Source organism: Danio rerio, chromosome 2, assembly GCF_049306965.1.
Source record: "Danio rerio strain Tuebingen ecotype United States chromosome 2, GRCz12tu, whole genome shotgun sequence".
NCBI lineage: Eukaryota > Metazoa > Chordata > Actinopteri > Cypriniformes > Danionidae > Danio > Danio rerio.
This window is the reverse complement of record NC_133177.1, coordinates 47,004,306-47,029,308: the sequence shown is the minus strand read 5'-3', so window position 1 is coordinate 47,029,308 and position 25,003 is coordinate 47,004,306. Positions and strand designations below refer to the sequence as shown.

At 37.0% G+C, this 25,003-nt stretch overlaps 2 protein-coding genes across 9 annotated transcripts in view; one reads left to right on the top strand and one right to left on the bottom strand.

The window, feature by feature from the left end:
* The window catches only part of nlrb5 (NOD-like receptor family B, member 5), a 37,222-nt gene extending 17,208 nt beyond the window's left edge, over positions 1–20,014 (bottom strand). Inside the window, exons 1-13 of one of the 6 annotated variants that reach the window (XM_073929393.1) lie at positions 19,979–20,014; positions 13,568–13,624; positions 10,970–11,029; positions 10,666–10,737; positions 9,839–9,898; positions 8,340–8,474; positions 8,199–8,248; positions 7,972–7,999; positions 5,883–7,488; positions 1,062–1,142; positions 841–915; positions 614–736; positions 277–423 (exon numbers count right to left, since the gene is read on the bottom strand). In XM_073929393.1, the coding sequence (XP_073785494.1) occupies positions 277–423; positions 614–736; positions 841–915; positions 1,062–1,142; positions 5,883–7,488; positions 7,972–7,999; positions 8,199–8,237 (2,099 nt within the window). In that variant the 5' untranslated portion in view covers positions 8,238–8,248; positions 8,340–8,474; positions 9,839–9,898; ... (2 more) ...; positions 13,568–13,624; positions 19,979–20,014. Of the gene's footprint in view, positions 1–276; positions 424–576; positions 737–840; positions 916–1,061; positions 1,143–5,882; positions 7,489–7,971; positions 8,000–8,198; positions 8,249–8,339; positions 8,475–9,838; positions 9,899–10,665; positions 10,738–10,969; positions 11,030–13,567; positions 13,625–14,619; positions 14,863–19,978 lie in introns of those variants that run through there. The other 5 variants (XM_073929400.1, XM_073929383.1, XM_073929409.1 and 2 more) reach the window with 5 other exon arrangements.
* zeb1a (zinc finger E-box binding homeobox 1a) overlaps positions 1–25,003 on the top strand; it is a 368,188-nt gene that overhangs the window by 302,820 nt on the left and 40,365 nt on the right. The window contains exon 1 of one of the 3 annotated variants that reach the window (XM_001344071.10): positions 20,143–20,219. The exons of 1 other annotated variant lie outside the window; for it this stretch is intronic. In XM_001344071.10, coding sequence (XP_001344107.4) covers positions 20,162–20,219 — 58 coding nt within the window. In that variant the 5' untranslated portion in view covers positions 20,143–20,161. Of the gene's footprint in view, positions 1–20,142; positions 20,220–21,280; positions 21,560–25,003 lie in introns of those variants that run through there. One more of the 3 variants, XM_005171409.6, reaches the window with a different exon arrangement.

Genomic DNA, 25,003 nt, shown 5'->3' with positions numbered 1-25,003 from the left:
GGTAACATCTCAAAAATACCTGAAAATGCTGATTTTTCTGACCACAGTACTCGTTTCCACTGTGGGATGGTCCATCCCAGATACCTGATTCCAGAGAAGTCGACGGCACTTTTGGACACTATAATATTGTCTGCAATGAAATACAAGTCAAAGTAAATTTGGAAATTACACTAATTCACTACTATTTGCATTTCCCATAATGTGCCAACATCTTATGATTTGGGATAGTAAGAAAATATCATAAAAACCTACTATAATGTCAGCTAATGCCATTACCAAAGTTGAGTCAGGCTGGAACAAGCCTGAATGAGGGACAGGAGTTCACAAGCAAATGTGTCATTCAGATTTGAAACATGCAGACAGACTTTCTTCAAACCAGACAATGACTTGAGGAACATCAGATCTTTCTCTTCTTCAGGATTACTAAGCAACACACACATGCACAAAAAAACTTAACTCTATAACAAAATAACAAAGACCTACAGATCTTACACAGATATTTAATGACATTAACATACATTCTGTCCTAATTTATCTAAAATGATTAACATAATTTCACTGCAAAACTCGTTTATCTTTTTTTTTAGAGAGAGAGAATAAAGATTCAACTCACATATAGCTACTACTTTGCTTGTTCTGTGATTCCATCCATTTGATGATGGAAACAACTGAGTGAGGAGATGTCAGAGTTAATTCTGTGATTGATGATGTGAACATTGACCTGCTAAAAGACAGCCTAAAGCAACACAGAAATAAACATTTGAAATGGTTTATAATAAGCATAAAGTTTTTAGACTGAGACTGCAATTTTGAATGTGACAGAGTGATGGAGCTTCTTACGTGATGTCTCTTTCTCTGACTGATACAGTGATCTCTAGGTGAAAAAAACTTCCGCCATTTTCAAGCTTCTTTATACTGAAGATAAAAATATGTTATTTATTTGAACAAGCAAATGTTAATATTATTATGTATTATTATATATCAGTATATCAAAAACTAAACACTGAATACTGAATGAATGTGAGTGAGTTGAAGTTGTTCTAAAATTAATTATACATTACTTGAGTTTTTTCAGAATCTTCTGTTTACCAGGAGCTGAGATCAAATCCACAACACAGTCTGAAATGTGATCAATCAATAACCTTTGAAAGTAAAAGAAAACAAAATATGTCAGATTTGATAGTAATTTTACAGAAAACTAATGCTGTGGTTGTTTTGTTTCCAGTCTTCTGTTTTATTTCATTTGCTAATTTTTGTAGAAAATGTTTGGAAAAGAGGTTCTCAGTGATTGTTAATTATTTAAAACCAGAAGTAGGCATGCAAAGGGAACAGCTTTATCTTATTCCTTCTAAAATGCTTAAGACTGGTGACATAAAAAACAGGATGGTTTGGGGTCCTTTATAACTTTTGGTTGCAGAGTAAAATCTAAATGGCACAAACTCATTATTCATTTTTGATTACATCATATATCAACAATATCACATTAGATTGTTGCAGTACTGAATTATCTTCGATGCTCAATCACAGCTGTGCTCATATTCAGTACTACAGCACTGCCAAGATATAAAAGTAGATTAAATTTTATATCACATAGCAAAGAGTGAATGGCACTGCACTGTAACTGTTATCCATACAAGAATGCAAATAAATAGTTATAATTGTTATAATAATTTAATCAGGGCTGGTCAAAAATACATTGAAATGTATTTTAAAATAAAATACCAAATACCTTAATTTTTAGCTACAAAATGTCTAAAAATCAGTCCTGTTTCTGCACCTTATTCATAAAAATGTAACTTGTGTTTCTCTTTAATTTTATTACAGATTTTGTACAAATTTCACACAGAAAGCACTATCTTAAGAGATGATCTCTTTTATCACTGTAAAATCCATTTAATGCAGAAAATGAGTTAAAATAAAGCACTATATCTCAATCTATTGTGAAAATTGACACCATCTCTTAACAGTCTAATATTTTAAAGGGTGATATATGAAAAGGTTATTTAATTTTTTTGTTTACATAATTGGTTAATAATTAAACAAATCTTTTTCTTTTTTTTTTTTGCAATTCGAATCTTTAATGCTTAATGTTAAATCACGATTTCTGAAAACTGCTAAAATCTCCAGTTTTAGTCTTTTCCATAAACCAGGAGTGTCCAAACTTTTTGGGCCGAGGGCCAGATGCAAAAAAACAAACGTTGTCGCGGGCCAAATTTTACATACATCACACAGACACGTGTATATGTATATATATATATATATATATATATATATATATATATATATATATATATATATATATATTAGGGATGTAACGGTATCAGAATTTCACGGTACGGTAATACCTCGGTATGAATGTCACGGTACGGTATTTATTGAATCATTTACAGGAAAAAACAAAACTTATGAAAATATTCCAAAAAAGTGCCAAAAGTGTCAATGACATACAAATTAGTCATCTATCTGTAAGCTTTGAAACAGGAACTTCAATTTTAATAACAAAAAAATATTAAACCATGTAAAAAAAAAATAAAGTTTTTAATTTAGTATTGTTGAAAACTCATCACATTCAACATGTGGTTGAAGGTAAAAGCTGGTATCTCTGGGCATTTACAATGTCCCCAGCAACAGAAAAAACCCTCTCATTTGGGACTGAGGTTTCTGGGACAAGAGAGATATGACTTATATGACTTATTTCTCGAGCGCCGAAAACGGAGCGTTTCCTCAATATTAAGTAGCCCACACACAGTTCAGTCTCGCATCCTCTTCTTGTAAGTTCAGACTTCGCAAGTTTGATCAAGGCTGCAGTCTCCCCCTTTTCAGTTTGATATGGAAAACATACCGAGGACACGGGTAAATCTTCAAAGGGAACAGTGTACTTTATAACTTCATTCACATCACCCTGGCTACGTTGTTTCACTTTCTCAACAATAAAATGTAAACATGATTTAAGGAACTGCCTATTTTTATTTTAATATTAACAACTAAACAGACAGCAGAAATGTTGAGGCGCCGTGCTGCATATATGAGCGTCAACTTCACTGTGTGGATATTTATAACAAAACAGAGCCTATAACAACTGCCTCCTTTCAATTTCAGTGAAAATACCAAACGCACCCTCTCTTTTGCTGAATATCAGTTTTAATAATCGACAATTATAAAAGTATAACATACAATAAGTTTATACATTGTAGGAAATAAAGGCAAGCGATCAGTCAATGTACCTGGATTAATCATTAACTTATCTTTGCGCTTAACCAAAACATGTTACCCGTGAACAAGTAACTTAATAGATTCCAATGACCAAAGTCAGGGAATTGGCCTATGTCGTTAGATAAAGACAACAACATGAATGAAATATCACGTTTAGCAAATATAGTGAGATTAGATCCAGCGGGAAATGCTTGATGAGCAGTCCGACAAGCAGAGCTCTCATCTGGGTAGAAATGCTGGAGCGCTTGCCCGAGAGTGTGTGTGTGGTCACGTGATGTGCGTTTTCAGCGTTTTGGTGTGGACGGAGAGCTGTTCAGAAACGCTGGGTAAAACGCGAGTGTGGATGCGGAACGTTTTCATTCTACAACGCCGTTTTAAAACTAAAACGCACTAGGGTAAACGGGGCCTTAGAGTTTTACAGCTCTTTTTGATCCCCGCTTCTAGCAGCACACTCCATTTCCGCATTACTGGATCTGTAGCGACAACAGACCGCAAGGGATGATGGAAATTATAGTTTTCGCTACCTCCCGTTCGCTTCATTCACCTGAGCAAATTTTCTCAGAAGACCTATAGTTTTACTGAGTCATGCGACTTCGGTAATATCGAAAAAAAATTAATATTGCGGTATGACGGTATTTACAATACCGTTACATCCCTAATATATATATATATATACATATATATATATATATATATATATATATATATATATATATATATATATATATATATATATATATATATATATATATATATATATATATATATAAACAGTTGAAGTCAGAATTGTTAGCCCCCCTAAATTATTAGCCCCCGTTTATTTTTTCCCCAATTTCTGTTTAACGGAGAGAAGATTTTTTCCACACATTTCTATACATATTAGTTTTAGTAACTCATTTCTAATAACTGATTTATTTTATCTTTGCCATGATGACAGTAAATAATTTTGACTAGATATTTTTAAGACACTTCTATACAGCTTAAAGTGACATTTAAAGGCTTAACTAGGTTAATCAAGTTAACTAGTCAAGTTAAGGTAATTAGGCAAGTTATTTTATAACAATGGTTTGTTCTGAAGACTTAAGGGGCTGATAATTTTGAACTTAAAAATGGTTCATAAAAAAATTTAAACCGCTTTTTATTCTAGCCGAAATAAAACAAAAGTCTTTCTCCAAAAGAAAAAAAATATAATCAGACATACTGTAAAAATGTCCTTGCTCTGTTAAACATCATTTTGAAATATTTAAAAAAGAAGAAATAAATCAAAGAAGGGCTAATAATTCAGACTTCAACTGTGTGTAGACAGACAGACAGACAGACAGACAGACAGACAGACAGACAGACAGACAGACAGACAGACAGACAGACAGACAGACAGATAGACAGATAGATAGATAGATAGATAGATAGATAGATAGATAGATAGATAGATAGATAGATAGATAGATAGATAGATAGATAGATAGATCATAACAAGAACTGCTGCTTAGTTGAATGCATTTAATAGCGACACCCGGTGGTTATTTATTGAATTACGTTCATTTTTGTATAGCGGGCCAGATTCTATTGATATTTATAAAAAGCCTCGCGAGCCGCCACAAAACTGATTGCGGGCCGCAGATGGCCCGCGGGCCGTAGTTTGGACACGCCTGCCATAAACAATGTTTTTTTGCAATTGTACTTTTCAGTGTACAATACAATACACAATATTTGTTTTTGCTGCAATAAAACCTAAGATGGAAGTTTTTGACCAGTTTGTAGAGTTGAGTATTATTTAATACTTTTGTCTCATGCGGATTAATTGTGTCAAAGTTTGTAGTTAACTACATAAAACGAGCACCTGCACAGTTTTGTAGGTACTGTATCACCACTGTAGGACTTTTTTATGTTGTGTTGTCTGTCTTATGGCGACGTGGTGACGCTGTCACCTCACAGCAAGAAGATCACTGGTTCAAGCCTCAGCTGGGTCAGTTGCCATTTCTGTGTAGAGTTTGCATGTTCTCTCCGTGTTTGCGCAGAATTCTTTCGGGTGCTCTAGTTTCCCCCACAAGTCTAAAGACATGCGGTACAGGTGAATTGGGTAAGCTAAAATTGTCCTCAGTGTATGTGTGTGAATGAGTGTGTATGGGTGTTTCCCAGTGATGGGTTGTGGCTTGAAGAGCATCCGCTGCGTAAAACATATCCTGGATAAGTTGGCGGTTTACTCCGCTGTGGTGACCCCTGATTAATAAAGGGACTATGCCGAAATGAATGAATGAATAAATGTTTGTCTTTTTTTCCTGTCTTATTTTGACTTGCTCCCCAATCTAACCCTGCTATTTGTCTGTTACTTTCTTTATATGTACATAATGCATAATTTCCATCCATACTCCAAGCACTGATCAACGTCTACAATATTAATACATTTTCAAGTCTGATTTCACATCTTGGCAATCAACTGACAAAACACCAGTATTAAAGGCCACATTTTTGTGATGTCATCATGTCGACTTTGACCAAGTATTTTGCAAATACTAAGTGCATGACAAGTATTTTGATACAAAATATTGACCCATTTTCATAAACTCTATCAAATACAAATTACAAAATACTATTTTGTATTTAAAATAGGTATTTGAAATGCATGTATCATAAATACTGCCCATCCCTCCCTAAAATGTTATACTCACCACAGCTCTTTACATTTGTACAGAGCAGGATGGAGCATCTTCAGATTATCAGATGTTACCTGGAGCTTCAGGTTACTGATGTGTTCACTGCTCTCTAAACAGTGCTTCAACACCCAACAGTCTGTTGTTTTCAGTGACATATTGGACAGATCCATCAAAATCATCCTTTGCAGAACTTTCGCAGTGAAGCTCTTCTGATGGAGCTCAAAGAGACAATGGAGAATGAACAGCAGGTGCTCATTTTGATATCTCTGTGAGCACTTATTGATCCACTCTTTAAGATGGGTTTCTATGTTGACAGAGACGGCCATGTTGTGCTTCTCAAAAAATGATGGGATCAGGTCTTTCCAACAGAGACCACAAAGGAACAGAATCACAGGCTGCAGAAACTCTGACTGTCTAACTTCAACATCTGCCATTGAGAAGTCTGGATCAGGCCAGCAGGACAATGTCCATCCTCTCTCCACAGTGTAAAGAAGCTCTTTCACTTTCCTCTGAGACTCTTCTTCATCAAGAAGCACAAAATAAAGAGCGGTGAAGAACTCCTGAAAGCTGCGATGCATGAAACCGAACATCGTCTCCTGGCAGACTGTTCTCTTCCTGAGGAATAATTTTTCAGTGCCTGAAACCATTTCATTCACACTTTTCTCATCAAAAAGCACTCGTGTTTCCAGCATCCCTCTCTCTGCCAGCTGACCCAGACTCCTCAGCAGGGTCGGCACAGACCGACTCAAACCCTGGCTGTGATGCTCCAGTAAAGTGCACACAAAGTCAATGTATATGGAGGTGGTGGTTTCCAGTCCAAATTTTATATTTGCACCAACCCTCAACATCTCACTGATGATCCAGCGGATAACAGGACTGGAGCAGGCAGTGAAGACAGTTTCATTTGCTTTCAGACTTTCATACTCCTTACTGAAAAATGTCTGGAAATACATCTTCACCATCTTCTCAGAAAAGCCCAGAATCTCCGTGACACACTGTTGTCCATTTAGCAGCTTGTTCACAGTGTTTTTAGTTCTGGTGGTGACCAGCAGTGTGGACTCCGGAACCAGGAATCTCCTCAGCAGGGCACAAACAATGACCTCCGGCAGGGTTTTCTGAAGTGGATCAATAAGTTCTGACATGTCATAAATATCCTGTGTGAGTCTCAGATGATCAAATCCATCAACGATGAAAAGCAGCTTCTCTGGGAAATGCTGTAGCATCTTCGAGATCTGAACTGGTGTTAAACTACAATTGCTGCTCAAGAGTTTACTTAAGTTCATTTGTTCAATGAACATCAGCTCTTCACACCTCAGGTAGAAGACCACACTAAAATCTATAGAAGATGCTGCTTTAGAAGCCCAGTCCAACAGCATCTTCTGTGCTATGAAGGATTTGCCACTGCCAGAGTCACCGTGGAGAACGACAGTCATCAGAACATTTGACTGAAACAACTTATCCACGCTTATGTTCTCAAAGCTGATATTTTGGATTTTCTCAACGATCAGTGGGTCAGTATAGAGGTCTGACAATAATGCATGGTCACCAGACTGGAAGCTCCAATCATGCTCATACTTATCCTTGATTGACTGCATATACTCATTTACAGTATTTAGAGGTCCTGCAAAAAACACAACAGTAAGCTGTTCACTGACAAAATACACGAGCTTACAATAATCAACAGACAATAAGATAATATTGAATTATAGATACTTTTTAATAACTTGCAAAAGAGTAGAACATACTGAGTAATGGGATCTTGTTTGTTCAAATTTAAACAACAAAATTTATCATTTTGGGATTTTCAAACTGTTGCTGTGAAATTTGTAAATCACATAAATTCTACACAAAAATCTATTTGTAAACAGTAAACCGTATCTAAAATTAATTAGAAATTCGTCTGATTTCATCACTTACGTAATCACATTTGAAGCCATCAGTGCTAAAGATCAGACATTTATGGAGTGTGAGCAAGGTTGTAGTGGATTTTGTCTTTGTTAAGTAGAAATTTTTAAACAAATTTATTGGTGAGTTGCTTGTTTGTTTATTTGTTTGTTTTTTGCTGAGCAAATGTGTCATTTTTAATGTGAAAACATGTGCCTACCTTCCAGGTGCATTACAGTGACCCCAGACTCAAGTAGGAAAAAAATAGAGAGAAAAAGAAAAAAAAGTAACATTTGAATTTAATTCATACAAACATGTTAATGTTTTGATTCATAACCTATTAAGATACACAATTTTTTTTTCAAATATGAGGCCAGTAAGAAAGAAACCCAAAGTGTCATAACACAAAGTATAATGTTATATTCCTCATTCTTTCATTTTACTTACATCTTTATTACCCACCATGGGCTCAAGGCTATATGTCATCGTTTGACATCCTGGAATAGAAGGAGAGTTCACGTTAGAGTACATCATTATTTAAAAAGCACAACATCCTTACTTTGATGGAGCAATTGAGGGTTAACATACATTCATTCATTCATTCATTCATTTTCTTTTCTTCTTAGTCCTTTTGTTAATCAGGGTTCGCCACAGCGGAATGAACCGCCAACTTATCCAGCATATGTTTTACGCAGCAGATGCTCTTCCAGCCGCAATCCATCTCTGGGAAACATCCACACACATTCATTTACACTCATACACAACGGACAATTTAGCCTGCCCAATTCACCTGTACTGCATGTCTTTGTACTGTGGGGGAAACCGGAGCATCCGAGAAAACCCACGCGAACGCAGGGAGAACATGCAAACTCCACACAGAAACTCACACTGACCCAGCTGAGGCTCGAACCAGCAACCTTCTTGCTGTGAGGCAACAGCACTACCTACTGTGCAACCATGCCGCCGGTTAACGTAGAGTGGTTTTAAATAAACCTGCATTATGTTTCCACAACAATACTCGCCTTGAATATATTTGAGTGTGATTTTTCATGACATTCCTGTATAGGATATCCTGGATACATCCTGCTTGCGGTACAGCAATACAGGGTAAAAAAATTATGTAGAAGTGAAAATTTTGTCCTATTGACCTTATTCTTTTCCATAAGACTGTGTAAACTATTAGAACTAAATTAATCGAGACTTCAAGTCTCATTAACTTCCACAGATTTTTAAAGGTCATTATCCTACTTGATGTTGCAAATAGATTTTTATTTCTTTATTTATTTTTTGTGCAGTCATAATCACACTTGTTGTGTTTTTGCGAGTTTGTACTGTTCTGGAAACATCTGCATCAACTGGGTTAAGTAGTTCATTGTTTAGATTTGATAGTGTTTTAATATGTAAATACATTTGATGTTTAATGTTAACGAACGCTTTTAACCATTAAAATTGTGATTTAAGGAGTTCAGATTACCTTTTGTAGAATGGTAACATTTTGGTGACTACCAGTAATACTAGGTGTAATAGTTATGTGAATGTAATTACGCTGCAGCTTTGTGTATATTTTCATAATTAAACGTATGACTTTATAAGGAATACTTTGTAGAAATGTTCAGTGTATTTGTTATTTTAAAGTATTTTTACAATAGTGCCTGGTAAATAACAATAAATGAATAAATGTGGCCGTGTTTAGTGTATCAATACTTTGTATATTTTATTATCTATTTTCATTTGGGACTATGGAGAACATACATTTTTAAATTAAGTAAAACTAAAAAAGTATACTGCAACAAATCAAAATAATCATATTGGGCCAATAACATGATTGGTCAAATTTAAGTTCTTTTTTTTCCCAATTAGCTCAACACATTATTTCTCATTGCGCTGATGTGAACATCCTGTTGCTACAATAGAAAATATATATTTGATTGTTTTTTAGTGTTTAGTGTTCAGAAATATTTTGATTTATTTTCTATAAAGTGTCATTAAGTACTAAAAAAATTCTTTGCATAATAATAGTGAACAAAAAGAAAAAAATGTGTAAATATTAAATAGAACACACGAAAAAGAGTACAAAGAGTACAAACCAATTGTTGGGTGCAGAAGATATTCATATCTTTCCCATTTCTTGAACTTAGAACTGTCCACTGAAAGAGCAACATAAGCATTTTTTAAAAATCAAATACAAAAGGAAGGTTATCTTTTCATCATTATTATTACTATTATTATTATTATTATTATTATTAAGGGTGCAAAATGTTTAGATTTATTTTCTTTAAAACTGAATTTAAAAAAAAAAAAATGTTGGTATGTCCACATTACATAAACAGTTGAAGTCAGAATTATTAGCTCCCCTTCGAATTTTTCTTTTTAAAATATTTTTTAAATGATGTTTAACAGAGCAAGGACATTTTCACAGTATGTCTGATAATATTATTTTCTTCTAGATAAAGTATTATTTGTTTTATTTCAGCTAGAATAAAAAGTTTTGTTTTTTTTAGACACCATTTTAATGACAAAATTATTAGCCCCTTAAAGCTATTTTTTTCGATAGTCTACAGAACAAACCATCGTTATGAAACAACTTGCCTAATTACCCTAACCTGCCTAGTTTACCTAATTAACCTAGTTAAGGCTTTAATGGTTACTTTAAGCTGTATAGAAGTGTCTTGAAAAATATCTAGTCAAATATTATTTACTGTCATCATGGCAAAGATAAAATAAATCAGTTATTAGAAATGAGTTATTAAAACTATTTTGTTTACAAATGTGCTAAAAAAAATTCCCTTCGTTAAACAGAAATTGGGGAAAAAAATAAATAGGGGGGCTAATAATTCTGACTTCAACTGAATACATGTAATGTAATATAACCATTATTGTTTACATTTTATAAAAAAAAAAACAGAATACAAACCATCTTTTAACTGCAGAAGATTGTCATGTTTTTCCCATTTCTTGATCTCAAAGCTGTCCACTTGTAGACCAACTGAAAGATATGAAAACAATTTTAAAGAGCAAATACAGAAGAAAGATTATCTTTTTTTTAGGGGTTCAAAATGTTTAGTTTTTCTTTTTTTAAACTGCATTAAATACAAAAATAATTGGAACAAAACAGAACAAAAAAGAGGAAAGCGTTAAAATATTAAATAGAACACTATGCAATTATGTAACATAACTATTATTGTTTACATTTTAGAAATAAAAACAAGAGTACAAACCATCTTTTGACTGCAGAAGATCGTCATGTTTTTTACATTTCTTGATCTCAAAACTGTCCACTGAAAGATATGAAAACTATTTTAAAGAGCAAATGCAAAAGCAAGATGATCTTTTTTTAGTTAAGGGTCTAAAATGTTTAAATTTTTTTTTTTACTTAATTTAATACAAAAATAATCGTTGGAATGTTTGCAACAACACAGAACAAAAATAAAAGAGGAAAACATGAAAATATGAAAAAAGAACACTATTTGTTGTAATGTAATATATATTGTTTTCATTTTATGAACAAAAACACAGTACAAATTATCTTTTGAATCCAGAATTTCTTCACGTTTTCTTATTTTCTTGACCCTATAGCTGCATAATTGTTTATAAAGATTTTAAATTGTTTACGTGTCACCGACTCGGTCCCAGTCATTCCCCTCGCTGGCCAGCAGAGGCCGCCATCCCCGGACTTCTAAGCATTACATCATTGAATGAATTGAATATTACTGCCAGAGCTGCCACCACCACCTCCAGAGCTGCCAGATCCTCCGTCGTTGTCAGAGGTGCCAGATTCCGTCCCTCATCTGCCAGTCCCTGGAGTGGGCACCAGATCCTCCTCAAATGGCAGTCGTCAGATTCCTTTCCTGAGTCCCCATAGTCTGTGCCAGATCCTCTTGAATTCCCAGAATGGCAGGCACCAGATTCCTTTCCTGAGTCCCTGAAGTGGGCACCGGGTCCTCCTGAATCCCCTGAATGGCAAGTGCCAGATCTTCCTGAATCCCCTGAATGGCGGGCGCCAGATTCTTTTGAATTCCCCAAATGGCGGGATTCAGAGGCACCTGAGTTCCACGAATGGCCAGAGCCAACACCAGACTATCCAGTGGCACCTGAGCACCAAGAGTGGCTACCACCGCTGCCAGAGCTATTAATGCAGCTGCCTGATCCGCTAATGCCTCCTGACCCTGAACCTCCTAATCCGCCTATGTCTGGGGTTGTCTGAACCTAGAGAGGGGGCTCTGTTACGATCACCAGCAGTGTGGCCCTTGCAGGCTGCTGGAGAACACTTACATTCAACTGAACTATAATCCCATCACACACCTCGCTCACACATCAGTCCCATTTCACTCCCTGATTACACTCACTCAGGGCGGCCGCCTAGGGTGGCAGTATAAAGAGGGCGGCTTTCGCGACACCTCCCTTTCCACCCGCGTCCTCAGTTATGTCTGCGACACCTCCCTCACTACCTGCGTCCTCAGTTATATTCGCGCATAGGGCGGCAGAATAGAGAGGGCGGCGTCAGCGACACCTCTATCAGCACCCGCACGTCCTCAGTTATATCTGCGCATAGGGCGGCAGAATAGAGAGGGCGGCGTCAGCGACACCTCCATCAGCACCCGCACGTCCTCAGTTATATCTGCGCATAGGGCGGCAGAATAGAGAGGGCGGCGTCAGCGACACCTCTATCAGCACCCGCACGTCCTCAGTTATATCTGCGCATAGGGCGGCAGAATAGAGAGGGCGGCGTCAGCGACACCTCCATCAGCACCCGCACGTCCTCAGTTATATCTGCGCATAGGGCGGCAGAATAGAGAGGGCGGCGTCAGCGACACCTCTATCAGCACCCGCACGTCCTCAGTTATATCTGCGCATAGGGCGGCAGAATAGAGAGGGCGGCGTCAGCGACACCTCCATCAGCACCCGCATGTTCTCAGTTATATTCGCGCATAGGGCGGCAGAATAGAGAGGGCGGCGTCAGCGACACCTCCATCAGCACCCGCATGTTCTCAGTTATATTCGCGCATAGGGCGGCAGAATAGAGAGGGCGGCGTCAGCGACACCTCTATCAGCACCTGCATGTTCTCAGTTATATTCGCGCATAGGGCGGCAGAATAGAGAGGACGGCGTCACCAACACTTCTATCAGCACCCGCGCGTCCTCAGTAATATACGCGCATAGGGCGGCAGAATAGAGAGGGCGGCGTCAGCGACACCTCCATCAGCACCCGCATGTTCTCAGTTATATTCGCGCATAGGGCGGCAGAATAGAGAGGACGGCGTCACCAACACTTCTATCAGCACCCGCGCGTCCTCAGTAATATCCGCGCATAGGGCGGCAGAATAGAGGTCGGCGACACCACTTCATTTTCATAACCGGTCACTTTCGTTTTCCTATTGGGATTGAGGGCGGCGTGATAGTCCTCTGCCTAGAGCGGCAGTTCAGCTTGCTCCGGCCCTGCATGCACTCAGCTGAGTACCTGGACTATAAAGACAGCACACTTCCATACACACTTCCTTTGCTGAGTCTTGTGATCTGTAAGAAAGCATTTCTAAATATATACCATATTTTTGATTCCCTATTTGTTTACTCATTATGTTGTTTTGTCACCTGTCTTGACCATTCGCCTGCTACACTGAATACTCCTCTGAACTATCTGCGTGCTCCTGTCTGTCCCTGCTTTGACCTTGTCTGTCTATATAAACTGCATTTGAATCCTCAACTCTGTTGCCACCCGACTCATTACAGAAGTAAAACATAGTAAATTACAATTATAGCACACTCTGTAAAATTAAAATATTGTCTACAATTTAAAAATAAAAACAAAGAGCACAAACCATCTTTTGCCTTCAGAAGATCTGCATGTTTTCTCTTTTTCCCGATCGCACTGTCCACTAGAAGACCAACATCAATCAGAATCAGAAAAAGCTTTATTGCCAGCTATCTTTAGTATACAAGGAATTTGTTACGTTTTTGTTATTTTTGTGGCTGTTTTTGCCTATTTGATATTTTTATTGCAAATCCATGACACCATATAATCATGCATTCTTGATTGTTGCTGTTTTTTTCCAGTTGGGAAATGGAAAAGTGTGTAATTTTTATTGTTGATCACCAGTTGGCACCATTAATACTTTAGATAGGACTTTAGATAAAAAAAAAAAGTTAGAAAAAAGTTTCTATGTGCGTGCATAAATACACTTATGTTTACTGTGTTCTGAGAGCTGAGCTACTTATTTTGATTTTCTCAGACATATCATAGATCAGTGCACAAAGGTCCCTCACACAGACACACACTGTACTCCATTTTTTGCACTGCAACTGATGATCAACAAAGACAGCAAGCAACAATCAAAATGCATGATTATGTGGTTTCATGGCTTTGCAATTTAAAAAAAATGTCATTATAATGGAAGTCAAAGGGGCAAAAAGGGCCACAAACATAATGAAAGGGTAGTAAATTTGCCCATAGTGTATTGTTGAATTTTTGAAAATTTGCTAAGCATTTTGGCAAAATAAGATGTCACCAAAAATCATACAATTTGCTGAAACACAAAGAAATTTGTGGCCAAATTAAAGACTCAAAATCACCCCAGAGTAGATGAAATATCCCCATCAGCACACACGGGTTAACAACATTAAACAGGCTACATAAAGAATTGACAGTCCTAAAAGTTTGCTGATTTCTGTGTCTGTTTGACTGTACTATTGTCATCAGCACCCCATAATCTTATGTAAAAATCCTTTTTGTTCTGCACTATTTTAGCCGATTGCAAGCTCATGACTCAATAATTTGTGTTCATTTGTAATACAATACATTTTATTTATTACACCAAAGCGCTATCGATTCTGAAGTAAACTGAAACAATGTCATAAGATCTTCTGTACTCACTGTCCGGAGACTCTAAGCGCTGTTTGAACACTGAAGGCTGCTCAATTGTTATGATGCTTCCAAGAAAATCAGCTTAGAAAAACACTTTTTAAAAAAGGTTTAGTTTTGTCAGTGAACTCATTTGTACGGATGTATCGAGTAACAGGATGCTCTCACATCGCGGAAGCAGAAGAGAGTTTTAAGCGAAATGTTGTCAACTGACAGCAGAAAGCTTCTGAAGCCCTCTGCAGGCCCACAATGTCTGGTGTGATGTGGTTTAGGGGAGGGTGAGGAGGGGTGCAAAAGAGACATTTTTTGCATAGTTTCTCAGAGACATTTTTTATACAGGTTTTAATATATTAAACCCACATCTATAAGATATCAAATCAAACCACTTTTATTGTCACATCATCAGCAGCATGTGTGCGAAAAGCTTAGGTGCTGGCTCCAGACAGTGCAAAATACAGACAGTGCAAATGCAACGACAGAGCAAAATACAACCGCATACTCAAAAAAATTAAAAAACACAGGACAATGTAAGATTGACACCGATATGTGCAATGAATAGGTGTCCACATAGTTGTAGGCAGTATTGTTTCAAGTATGGATTGGTTAAAGTGCAATGCATGCTACATATTGATGGTGTGCAGTGAGGGGTATGGAAGAGTCTGTCTGAGTGGAGTGTGTTAAGATAGTTACCCACATTGCTGTAACATAAAAGATAATACATGTAAAATTTGATTAGACAAAGCCAAATGTTGCAGAACAATTGTGGGATTTCTTTTAATTTTTTTTTATAATCAAATGTAAACTTGGCAGCACGGTGGTACAGTGGGAAGCACGTTCACCTCACAGCAAAAAGGTTGCTGGTTCAAGCCTCGGGTGGGTCAGTTGGCATGTCTGTGTGGAATTTACATGTTCTCCCTTTGTTGGCATGGGTTTCCTCCAGATGCTCCGGTTTTCCCCACATTTTAAAGACATGGGGTACAGCTGAATTGGGAAAACTAAATTGTCAGTGTGTGTGTGAATGAGTGTGTATGGTTGTTTCCTAGTGATGGGTTGCAGCTGAAACATATGCTGGATTAATTGGCGGTTCATTTTGCTGTGACGACCCCGGATTAATAAAGGGACTGAGCCGAATGAAAACTTGTTCAATTGTTACATTTGCTAAACTGGCCGTATGAAAAGAGACTAGTAAAAGCAAGTAACAACCACGTTTTAGTCATTTATTAGGCCAACAAATAATTTAATACAAACTATTTAACAGAAAATCTAGACTGAACATTTACTGAACCACATCTGTGAATTCCTGAGCTTAACTGTGTGTGTGTGTGTGTGTGTGTGTATTTTGTTATAATCAGAGGGTTGTGCAAATCCATAGACTGTAAAAGATATGGAAGTAGTATCAGTGAAGTCACCCATAGGTTTCTGAAGAACGCAAAATAATCTACAATAGATATATACACTAGATATCGCATATGGACCCTGAGCATGCATCAATAGCGCCGCCACATTTGTACAGTACTCCCAGGACAAATATCATTCAACTGCACAAGTCAAGACTAAGGCCAATCTGAAGATGCTGGACTTTTCATCGCTGTGTACAGGTGTAGTAACGAGCAAACAAATAACAAAGGGTATTACCCCTTACAGTTGTCATGAAGGGTAATATTAGCTATATGAACCAAAATCGTTCTTTGTACCAGGCAGTAAACACCTTTTTTTCTGCTGAAAGTTGGCCATTTTAACAGTGGGCTCAATAGAAATCTGCTCTATTATTGATCCAGGACTAATAGAATTTTGATGAATTGCAGTTTTAGTTACTTCCCTATTTGTTTTTACGAGGGAGAGCAGGAGGTTGCAGCTTGGGCAAATCGCAAAATCTTTTGTCACAGACTTTATTTTCCTGCCTACATCCTTCACTATTATTGCTGTTGAGTGTTGAACAGATAGTGGGACACCCGCCAGTCCTGTAATTCCGAGAGGTTTCTGGATGCAGACCTGGTGCAGTGCAATCCGAGGTGCATCCAATGCTTTTTATTGAGCTCACCTAACCCTCTCCATCACAGTGACGTCACTCACTCCATTGAGTGCATTGTGTCTGACATTGCATCGCTGAGTTATGCAATCTCAGCTTGCATCATAAAGGCTGCATCCAGATACTATTGGGTATTTCCTTCTTCATGATATACTGTTAAAAAAATACAGAAGAGAACGAACTTACAAAGGAAGGATAACTCGGTATTGAAATGAAATTAAAAGTAACTGCAATGAAATTACAAATGATATAACAAATGTGTATATTGTCATAAGGAACAGTTGCAACAGCCAGTTATTATTAAACTATCTAATCTCACTGAATACAATAGATTTACCTCTTTATCATAGCTCAACCTATTAGAAGCTATTGAAACTGATTTATATTATATGAATTAAATAACGTTTCAATAAAAAAAAACGTTTAAACGGTATGCGAAATATTCTGAACATTAAAAAAATCAGTTTTAACTGTTTTCTTTCAGAGCAGGGGAGGTTTGACCACCAGAGGGCAGCAGAGTCCACTTTACGATTAAACTAAACCTCAAATGTCTGTTACCTTCATGATTAAAGTTGTTTATTTTTTAAAAGATTATCTTTTAAAGAAAGTGACAACTAACAAATGGGATTTATTGTAAATATATATGAGATTTTTTTCAATAATTTTTATGTAGATACAATCCATTTTGACCACTGAAGCATGAAAAGGAAATGTCACACTTAAACTGGTGTAAATGACTTCTGTCTGAAATTGTCCTCTAAAATTTGCATTTTTCTCAGCCTCCTATGTTTATGTTCAGTTATTTCACTTTAAGAGCCATGAAAACTATTCTTTGCACTAAGTGTAAAATACTAAATCTACACAGAGAAGCCTGAGAAAATGCTCATTTTAGATCAAAACAAATTCAGACGGCACTTAGAGGTTTTTGCATCTACACTCTTCAAATGCTTAATGCTTTGGACTACACGGAGAAGTCCCTTTTTTAAAGAAAATTGTTTAGAAGATCATTGCTTTAAGTTACTGCTATAAAAAATTAGCAAAATATATGCTACTATTTTAAAATGTTTTTTTTTTTTTTTGCGTGAAGTACTTCAAATATTTCTGCTAGGTGAAACAATGTTTTTCCCAGTGATTTTTTTTTTCATTGTCATGTTTATTGGTTTGATTGTTTGTTTCACATGGCAAGTACAGTTTTAGTTTTTAACATGATAATACGCCAGCATAAAAAAGTGAAAGAAAATAACTGGTGCGTATGTGTGTGTGTGCGCACTGTAAACCCCACTATTGTCATTCATTCATTCATTCATTAATTTTCTTGTCGGCTTAGTCCCTTTACTAATCCGGGGTCACCACAGGGGAATGAACCACCAACTTATCCAGCAAGTTTTTACGCAGCGGATGCCCTTCCAGCCACAACCCATCACTGGGAAACACCCATAAACACTCATTCACACACACACTTATTTACACTACGGTCAATTTTACCATATCAAATTCACCTGTACCACGGCAAGAACCTGTACCTTGGGAGAACATGCACTTCACACAGAAATGCCAACTGGCCCAGCCGAGGCTCGAACCAGTGACCTTGCTGTGAGGCAAAGTGATAGCCACTGTGCCACTGCGTTGCTGTTCTCTGAACTTAACATTTTAATTTCTTTAAACAATTCACCATGCCTCTGTTTAAAATGATTGGTTCCGCTTGAAATTCTGCCTTGACTACCGCACTGATTGGTTAAGATATGTTATATGACACAAGGTAGTCATTTTGCTTGTGATGCAGAATTTTGCTGAAGTGCAGCAGTACAGAGGCACTACCTGAACCTGACGAAAAGAGAATAGTTAAACAGTTACTAAGTAGATATTTAAATGCTTATTTACATTTTTCTTAATTGATACACACAGGGGTGACTTGGTGATGCAGTAGGTAGCACTATCGCATCACAGCAAGAGGGTTGCTAGTTCGAGCCCTGACTAGGTCAGTTGGCATTTCTGTGTGGAGTTTGCATGTTCTCCCCGTGTTAGCGTGGGTTCCCTCCGGGTGCTCCGGTTTCCCCTACAGTCCAAAGACATGCGGTATAGCTGAATTGGGTAAGCTAAATTTTCCGTGGTTTATGTGTGAATGTCCTAGTCCACCAGGTTAGGGGTTGAGCATCGGGCTAACAGACCACCTCGTAATAATTTGATGTTATGAAACAGCAAATATCCGTTTCGAAATAAACGGCCCTGGGAGTACGTAAAAATATATAAAAGCTGAAAATTTTGAAGTTTAGTCTATTAGCCATTTTAAGTTATCTGTAATTATGCATTTAAGTTATCTGTACTTAAACATTTAAGTTATCTGTAATTAAACATTTAAGTTATCTGTAACTAAACATTTAAGTTATCTGTAATTAAGCATTTAAGGTAATTCAATGAAGAGACCACATTTGGTCAACTCAACTAATTAAGTTGTCGATTTCCCATTACTTAAACGAACTGAGGGAATCACTTTCCTTTCAAATCATTTGAGTAGTCTCAACTTATTAAGGTTACAAAGAGAGAGAGAGATTGTTTGTGTGTGTGTGTGTGTGTGTGTGTGTGTGTGTGTGTGTGTGTGTGTGTGTGTGTGTGTGTGTGTGTGTGTGTGTGTGTGTGAGAGAGAGATTGATTTGGAAGTTCTATATATTGATTTGTATGAATAATATATGTTGAATATTAATATTATATATTGAATATTAATGTGATATATTGAATAATATCATGTATTGTTGATATTATATATATATATATATATATATATATATATAATCCTTTTTTATACAGCTACTATTTACTGTGTGTACTGTTTTTATTAATTTTTATGTATGTTACTTTTTATGTAAACTTTATAACTGCTTTGGCAATACATTTGTGACAATTGTCATGCCAATAAAGCAATTATTGAATAAATTTAACTGAATAGAGAGAGAGAGAGAGAGAGAGAGAGAGAGAGAGAGAGAGAGAGAGAGAGAGAGAGAGAGAGAGAGAGAGAGAGAGACAGAGAGAGAGGGAGAGAATTGAAATAGATCCTAATATTTTGATTAACACACACACTACACATTAACACACACACTACACATAGTCATAATTATTTTTAAAACTGACGACTTATAACAAGACACATTGAAAATAAAGCTTCACTATCGCTGAATAACTTGTATTAGTTTAAAAGAGTGAAAATATGTCAGAAAACTTCCAAGCCTGTCGGGGGCGCTGCCGAAATGACAACAACCCCTTTTACCCCAGTAAAAAAGTATCTTAAAGGTCTTTTTCTCAACTAACTTGTTAACAAACATCTATATTGCGTTTGCAGAAAGTTACCTCAGATGTAAAGGAAGTGTGCGTCGGTCGGCAGAGGGAGGAGAGGTGTGTTCGCGCTGCATGTAAAGGTTATGTCGTAAAGCAGAATGTCGTAAACCAGGTGCAGAGTGGGGCCTGGATTGGGGAGGGGGCACAGAGGGGGCTCAATCCGCGAGGAAGCGTTTAGACACAGTGCAAAAAATCATGGCGGATGGCCCCAGGTGCCAGCGCAGAAAACAGAGACAGCCACGACGCAACAATGGTGAGTCCCACATGCAGAAAACAGCAGCAAAGAGTTTTTAGTTTCGCTCCGGATGGTTTTTCCTCCTTTGGACTACTTTAATGTGGACTTGTGGAGGAAGGGTGCGGGCTGGGCTGTCCCAGTGTAACTGCACCGTTATACCTGAGTCTGCCCGGACCGTTATACGGAAGGACGCACGTCTCGGGTGCTTTAAACCGCTTCAAGAAGACTTTCTTCAGTGGCGTTTGAGTTTATTAGAAACTTGTGCAGTTTGCGGAATCAAACAGGGCTGCACTATTGCAGATCTGGAGTTTATATGCTGCTTTTAAAGATGACACTTTTATTGCACTAATGACTCCAGAGGGCTTCTTGACAGTTGTTGTCGCCATCATATAGTTCTTAAAGGGACAGTTCACCCCAAAATTCAGTTTTCATGCGTTAAACCTTTGCTTTGTTCAACAAAATAAAAGCCTTAGTAAAGATTTTATTTAAAAAAAGTTTATTTTCACTTTCTATGTTAAAATTTGTGAATACAAGTTTATATTTTGCAATTCCGACACTTTTAATTGTCATTACGGGTTTATTACAATATTGACTTTTATTCGGAGCATTGCTCACAACTCACAGATTAAAATAAAAAGGTCAAAGAAAAAAGAAATATAATTCTGAGAAAGACTTAACACTTATTAATGTTGTTATTTTTATGCAAGAACTAAAAAAAGAATATAGTTTGGTGAACTTTCCCTTTAAGGAAGTCCAGTGTTAAATATAAAAAATCATGGTGTGCTAGCAACTTTAGCCAAATGTTTCTTCTTTTTGTTTACCCTTTCTTAAAAAATACATGTTTTTTAAGTTCTAAATAATATTTTCTATATTATAAAAAAATCACTTTAATTACATGTGTTATTATTACTTTATTAAATATGATTCACAGATGCCTCTAATATCACAATAATGAACATTTACTTCAATCTCATTCATATCTTAGCATCCAAGGCTGCACTGAATGCATGCTGACTTCTGGTCGCTTTCTCTTTAAGCAATCTTTCCGGTAATCCGGTGATATAGTCAACCGTTCAGTTGAAAGCACCGTGCTACCTTTTCCTGTGCGTGCGTGTGACAACGAGCGCGGATCCGCTCGCGACGTAACACGCTCAGGAGCCGTCAACGTGTTTACCTGAACGGTGAGGAGACAACGGAGAGAGCCAATGTCCTCATTTACCGTTCATCGCACTCCTCGCGTGTCCAGAGCAGTGATTGCCCAGACGGTGGAAGCGAATCGGTGCGGGAAACGCGGTGTGCCCGAGCGAAGCGCGAGAGAGGCGGCCAGCACACGCCACGGCAAATGGCAACTTGTGCAGGTAGAGGGAAGATGGCTTTTGATTGCGGATGTTTAATGTCGAGTATACCGTTCACAGAGATGACCGACTACCTGTTTTATTGCGCTTTCATCCTCCGTTAAGTGACATTTAGCAGTGCGCTCGCTGCTAGAAGCGCGGATGGGTTTGTTTATGTTTCGATTTTCACACAGGAGTCCAGTTGGAGCGGCTGTAAAGTGGTTTGGAGAGAGAGATTGCAGTGCATAAGGTGGTTGTTAAAGGTGCTTTCCGTCTTCAGGAGTCAAACAGGTCGTTTTTTTCCGTAAGGTATTTGTGTAATGGCGGTGTGGACCGTTATTTGCTGCAGTGAGGGCGGGGCGGCTGCTCTCCTATGTCGGAGAAGAGCCAGGTAGGATAGGTGACGAAACACCTACATAGGTGCTTTCATTGATGTTTTTTTGTGATTTTGGTATTTAGGATTGTGTATTAACGTGATATAAGATGTTTTTTTGAGGTTAATAATCTAAATTACACATTTGTTTGAAACAAAGATAGTCTATTCTGGTCTAAAGAGGCGCTGATTCACTACATCTGTTTTCATTTCCGAGGTGAGTTCTGAGTTTTATTTCTCCGTTTAAACGTGATTGGTTTGGGTTGTTTTCTGCGATGTGAATGTTAAATGCTATAACAATACACCGCAAACAATGTTTTTTGGCGCGGAAGGATGTATTGTGTGATGAAGGCTGTGTGACGTCAGCGCCAGGAGGAGCGCAGTGGTGCTGCTGTGACTTTTATTTTCATTCTCCGGGCTGCTGGTTCTCGCGCTTGACATGTTCACCAGACCTTACTATTTTAGGGCGTTACTGCACGGAAATGAGGTCACACGGTGGTCCACTCGAAGCTCGTTTTCATTGGTTCCCAGTTACTCAGACTCATGTTTCAAGAGAAATGTCAGCGCGAGTACAGAAGCATCAGATATAATGCATGTCTCTCCCTGTGTGCGCGCGCCTGTTTGTTTTTGGATTATCAGTCCTGTAGAATGTGAGTGAAGGCTGATAAGAAGCTCATGACATTACAAGTGTCTACTGTGCATAGGTTTACATGCAAGAGATACAGAAAATGAAAGTTGTTGCTGAGATTTTTTTAGTAACTGGAAGTATGTATCAGATGAAAACATGACATTAAGACTGCTATGAAAAGGACACTGTTTTTTTTCCTTGCTCTTTTGTTCTGACCCCTTCAGTCAACCTTTGACCTATGAAGCCACACATGTTAGCAGTGCCGGCCTGTAGGGGAAGGGCTCTAGGCAAGATAAAAAAAAATTGAGCCCACTGGTGTAAAAATACTGAGAAGAAAGCACAAAAAAAAACTATTTTAATATTTAAGTGTATAAACTTTTATTAACAAACACATGCAACTTATAATAAAGATATTTATTCAAATGTAAACAAATAAGTTTGCAAGTATTGCAAAGCATTACAAATAAAAATGCAAGTGTGTTGTAAAAACAAATTGTACATGAAAGAAACTGATCTAAAATACTAGTAAAACACAGAATCTTGAATTATATTAACTATTTTGATGAAAGAAAACATGTTAATTGTGCTTCCATTCTGGCAAACAAACTTTTAACACATAATTAATTGATTATTTAATGAAACATGTTAAAAAGTAGGCCACATTCAGCAGAAGTATTTCTGTGATAGAGGGCATAGTTGCATTTATTAAAGCAAGTCCTAATACTACACTACTAAATAATGTATTATGCATAGCAGAACATACCTTTCCTCTGAGCATGCTTTTCTTCCTCTGCTTTTCTTTTCTTCCTTTTTCGGCTCCGAAAGATGCTGTTTTGATGCCATTTCATTTGAAATCAAGATTAATTTAGGATCGATTAACAATAGCAACGTCACTTGTGACATTATATTATTTAAGACTTTAAGACACTTTTCCGGGTTTATATTGAACGTGAGCTATTTGAAGAGGTGTGGAATCTGTGTAGGAATACATTACGTCATTAGTTCACTCAGTAGCCGATCACGGGCGGTGTTATGCAGAATAGAATGTGGTGCTGCTGGGTGTTACTAATAATTTCTGCTTTTATTCACACTGTTGTTGTGTATTTATTGTCGTTTTCAGCTGTTTGTCATATATGAATTATACAAAGCTATTCTTTTAATGAAATGGAGGTTATTTTTTCTCAATAATTGTGAATTGTAATGCGTTTAATAGAGTTTGTGCATTGCGCAATATTAATGAATTATAGGTAAGTGCCCATTCTCAGTATATCTATCTATCTATCTATCTATCTATCTATCTATCTATCTATCTATCTATCTATCTATCTATCTATCTATCTATCTATCTATCTATCTATCTATCTATCTATCTATCTATCTATCTATCTATCTATCTATCTATCTATCTATCTATATCCATTCATCCATCTACAACAGGGCTCAACAATAAGGACTGCCCGATGGCCCGGGGCCAGCATGAGAGATGTTCGGAACAGTAGAGAGAATCGTTACTGGCCCGATCAGGCCAGTGCTGCCTTGTCATTAAATTTTAATTTGCCTGCTACTATGGCAATTGTGTGCAAATACAGTCTTAGAACCGAGAAACAATTTGTGCTTTTAAGTCTCAGAATGCTACGTTTTCTGTAAAGTCTTAAACCCCATATTGCTTTTTGGTTCCTTTTATCTGATTGGTTGTTGTGAGCACCTGGTAAAAACCAGAACAGTGAAGAGGCGACAACATCAAATTATGAGGCTAAAAGAAAACGTCTGTTTTCAACGTTGTGGAAGAAGATATTTACATGGGTACAACACAACGAAAAAAAATGAAGTGATGTTTTGCATAGTTTTCCATCACTTTTAAGTCAGCCACTTTTTGTTTAGCAATAAAATACCTGCACATTTTCCATACTGCTGTATTTTACTGCTAAATATTTTAACATTTTAAAAATATTTCAATTCTAGATTTAAAGACATTATTTTTGACACATTATTTAAAATATGTGGCTAAAAAAATAGCTATTTTTTATTTATTTATTTATTTATTTTGGTGGGGCCAGTGAAAATTTTGGCAGGGCCAGTAAAAATCTGAACTGCTGGTCCAGTCGGGCCAGTAGAAAACGTCCTTAGCGTTGAACCCTGTACCAAGATAATAATTTAAAATTTCTGTTTGGAATAGTGTTTTATTACATAATAATAATAATAATAATTAACTATAAATAATAAATCCCTCAGATAAGTAGTTCACACACACACACACACACAGATATATATGCATATAAATCATATATATATAAATAATTTGTTTGTATATTATAGTTTTATAATCATTTAATTGTATGTGTTAATATTTGGAATAATATTTCAGATATTTTATTATAAAAGTAATTGAGTCTTTGTGTTTCTGGTATATCACTATCTAATGCATCTAATTTTTGTCAGGTGAGGTTGATTCTGTTCAAAACAATAC